The sequence below is a fragment of the Egretta garzetta genome, unplaced genomic scaffold (genome assembly GCF_000687185.1).
Source record: "Egretta garzetta isolate BGI_Z169 unplaced genomic scaffold, ASM68718v1 scaffold692, whole genome shotgun sequence".
Taxonomy (NCBI): domain Eukaryota; kingdom Metazoa; phylum Chordata; class Aves; order Pelecaniformes; family Ardeidae; genus Egretta; species Egretta garzetta.
In genome coordinates, this window is record NW_009258787.1 from 286,815 (window position 1) to 289,789 (window position 2,975).

General features: G+C 57.6%; 1 protein-coding gene across 1 annotated transcript in view; it reads left to right on the top strand.

Annotated features, from left to right (window-relative positions):
• Nucleotides 1-2,832: 2,832 nt before the first annotated feature.
• Nucleotides 2,833-2,975, top strand: part of PSD2 (pleckstrin and Sec7 domain containing 2) — a 47,492-nt gene continuing 47,349 nt past the window's right edge. Inside the window, exon 1 of the mRNA XM_035889213.1 lies at nt 2,833-2,972. Within this exon, the coding sequence (XP_035745106.1) occupies nt 2,833-2,972 (140 nt within the window). The remainder of the gene's footprint in view (nt 2,973-2,975) is intronic.

The window sequence follows — 2,975 nt, forward strand, 5'->3', positions numbered from 1 at the left end:
ACTGTCCCAGGGGCTTCTTGTGACCTCCCTTGGGAGGACTCAGCTCCTGCGGGTGGGATGCTGGGCTGCTGGAGGCTGATGTGCTGGTGTCCCCTCTTGTCAGGGAAGGGTAGGCTGGCTGAGACAGAGGCCCAAGAGAGGGTGTGAGAAGATCCCTCCACGGGGTTTTGAGACAGATATCTGCTGCCAAGATCCCCCATGGGCTCTTTCTAGCCATTGGGAAGCAGGTGGCACACCTAGGGCCCGATCTACCCCTCCCTGAGGCAGACCTCTAACAGCACACAGGCAACGGTGTCCTGACTGTCTCCACCAACTCTACAGCAAGCCCAGCCTGCAGGCTCAGGCAGTCCTCTGTAGATGACACACCATCCTTGGTAACCAAATGTGCTTCTCCAGCCTGGAGTCACCTCATGAAGAAGCATTGCTGTCCCCTTGCCAGCCTGCACTGTACAATACCCTCTGCAAGGGAAATGTCACTACATCTATGATTTTGGTAGGTCGGGTTTGTTTACCATGAGCTCAAAGACCTGGCTCTTGCTTTGTTGGTGGGGTTGGGGAGGACCGTTGTGGGGGATCCATCTGTGACACAGGTGTCTCCCCCTGCAGATCTGGTGGATGAAATTGGACCTTCAGTGGGCTCGCTGCCAAGTTTCTCCCGAAAGCTGCAACCACATAGTCCCTTTGCTCTGCTTTAATTGGTCAGGGGGGACTTCGTAAGGAAAGAAGGCAGAAGCCCTTTCTAAGGATTGCTCCTGCACTCAGCTGTTGCACCTCCATGGCTGCAAACCAGGGAGGACCAGAGGGTGCAGCGGGAAGACCACTTGCCATGCTCTGCAAAGAACAGGCCATGGGGTGGGTCTGGGAAACAGCCCGATACGGAGCAGTGGCAGGATGGCAGGAGACAAGGGGGGTTCTCTCTGTCCTGGGTCTCACTTTCTCTGGTCCCTTGTTACAGGCAGGGATCGTGCGCCTGTTGGAAGCACCTGGCTGCACCGAGGGCGATAGGCACAGGGATGCTGCATGCTCTGTGACAGCGGGGGATGCACGCAGATGCACGTGAAGAAGAGGTAAACCTGCCAGCGTTGCCTTGAGGAGGGACTCACCCCTCTCACATCTCCTGCGAACCCTGGAGGAGCGTTTCTCCCCAGACCCATCCCATGCAGGGCTCTGAGCTCCCCGTCCCACCGTGTCTCCCAGCTGTGGGGAGCAGGACACGGAGAATGGGCCAGATCCTGGGTCCAGGATGCCTGGGCTGTGGGACTGGAGCAAAGTCAGTCCAGGAGTGGGGATCCCTTCAGGGTCTGTCCTGGTACCTGCCAGCAGGCACCCGCGTGGATCTGTCCGTACCCAGGCCATAGAGGGGTGTTTGGGGTCAAATCCCACCTCGCCCTTGCTCTCACCCAGGGGCAGAGGAATCAGCAGCAGGGGGAGGCTGCTGACATCTCCCGGCCTCCGCAAGGCGAGGGGTTGTAAGAGCAGAGGCAGCTGCAGCCCAGCACCTCTTGTTGCTGAGAACTAGCAGAGCCCTGTGCTAGGCAAGCAATTAATGATTTTACTGCTAACGAGAGCTGCAGCGCAGCAGGTCAGAGCACCCAGAGCCCATTGCTGAGCTCTGGGCACCCTCATGGCTTCTCAGAGGTGATATATGATATAATCCCTGGTTTACAGAGAGGGAAGATGAGGCAGAGAATTTAAATGATCTGCTTGAGACATGAGGTAGGAACAGAATTAGGGGGAGAACCCAGGAGTCCCATCTGCCTCCTGTAATTTATTAGCCACGCTGCCTCTGCAGGCAAAGACAAATACGGTTTTAAAACAAAATCAGGTGTTACCACACTTCAGCCCCAGCCCCATACAGAAACTCCTGCTTCCAAAAGAGACCATTTCTGGTGGCACCACGGTCACTTGACTGCAGCTGCAGGGGTTGCAATGGAGAAAAGCTCGCGCAGCGCTGGGGGGCTGCAGCCTATGGCTCAGGATGGCGCTTGCAAGACTGGCAGACTTTGCATTCATGGGCAGGTTCACTGATAAGGTGCCTTTTTAGCAAAAAGCCACTTGTCGCATTTGATGCAACACAGCATCCTTCCCTGACCCTACTGAGAGAGCATCTCAGGGTATATTCTATAAGGACACTTTTGCCAGCGTCTTAGCTGGCACCTTATGCCGCCCCTCAGCAGCACTCATGCGGCAGGAGAAGCCTTACCCTGGCAGGCAGGAAGCTCAGCAGAAGTGCAAAGTCAGCAGGGACAGTCACACAGGTTGGCACATCACAACTGCTTAGAAGCGTTTAAAAAAAGTTCACACCTATCTCCCATTTCCCCTATTTCTCTCTTTTCCGGCAGGCAGGGAGCACATGGGAAGAGCGCCCTGGTAGCTGGCCTGAGGAAAGCAGCCGTGCCATGCTCCTGTCCCCAGCCCCGGGTGGCTGCGGGCCACAAGCTGGGGCACCAACTGCCCACGCGGTGCAGGGCCCCTGTGCTTCAGGCTGGGGTTCATCAGAGGAGAGGGGAGGGTGGGTGCCCGGGGACCACAACTGCAGATTTGCCTCTCCAGGTCTCCCTGTGCTGGGTAACAGGCATTACTCCTTGCAAAAGCAGCAATCCCCAGAATGGTTCCTTGCTCACTTTATACTGAGGGGTTGAGAGGGGTGGGGGGCATTTTCCTGCGCTCCGCTTCGAACTGCCGCCCTTCTGAGCTGCTATCGACCAGCCCGCGCCTTTCTGACAGCCCCCACGGGCGCTGGTGACGTGGTTTCTTTTCTGTTGTAGGTAGTACCGAGCCTGAGCTGAGCGTGGGGAGGGACCCCATAAGCGCTGGGAGAACAAGCGAAATATGAGCGAGAACAACCACTTTCCACAGTCTGCTGCAGGCCGCCAAGAGCCGCATTCCTCGGGCTCACAGCCGGCCGCGCTGGCCTGCAGCGATGGGGACGAGCCGCTGGGCCAGCCTCCGGCGCCTGCCAGCCGCCGGGCCAG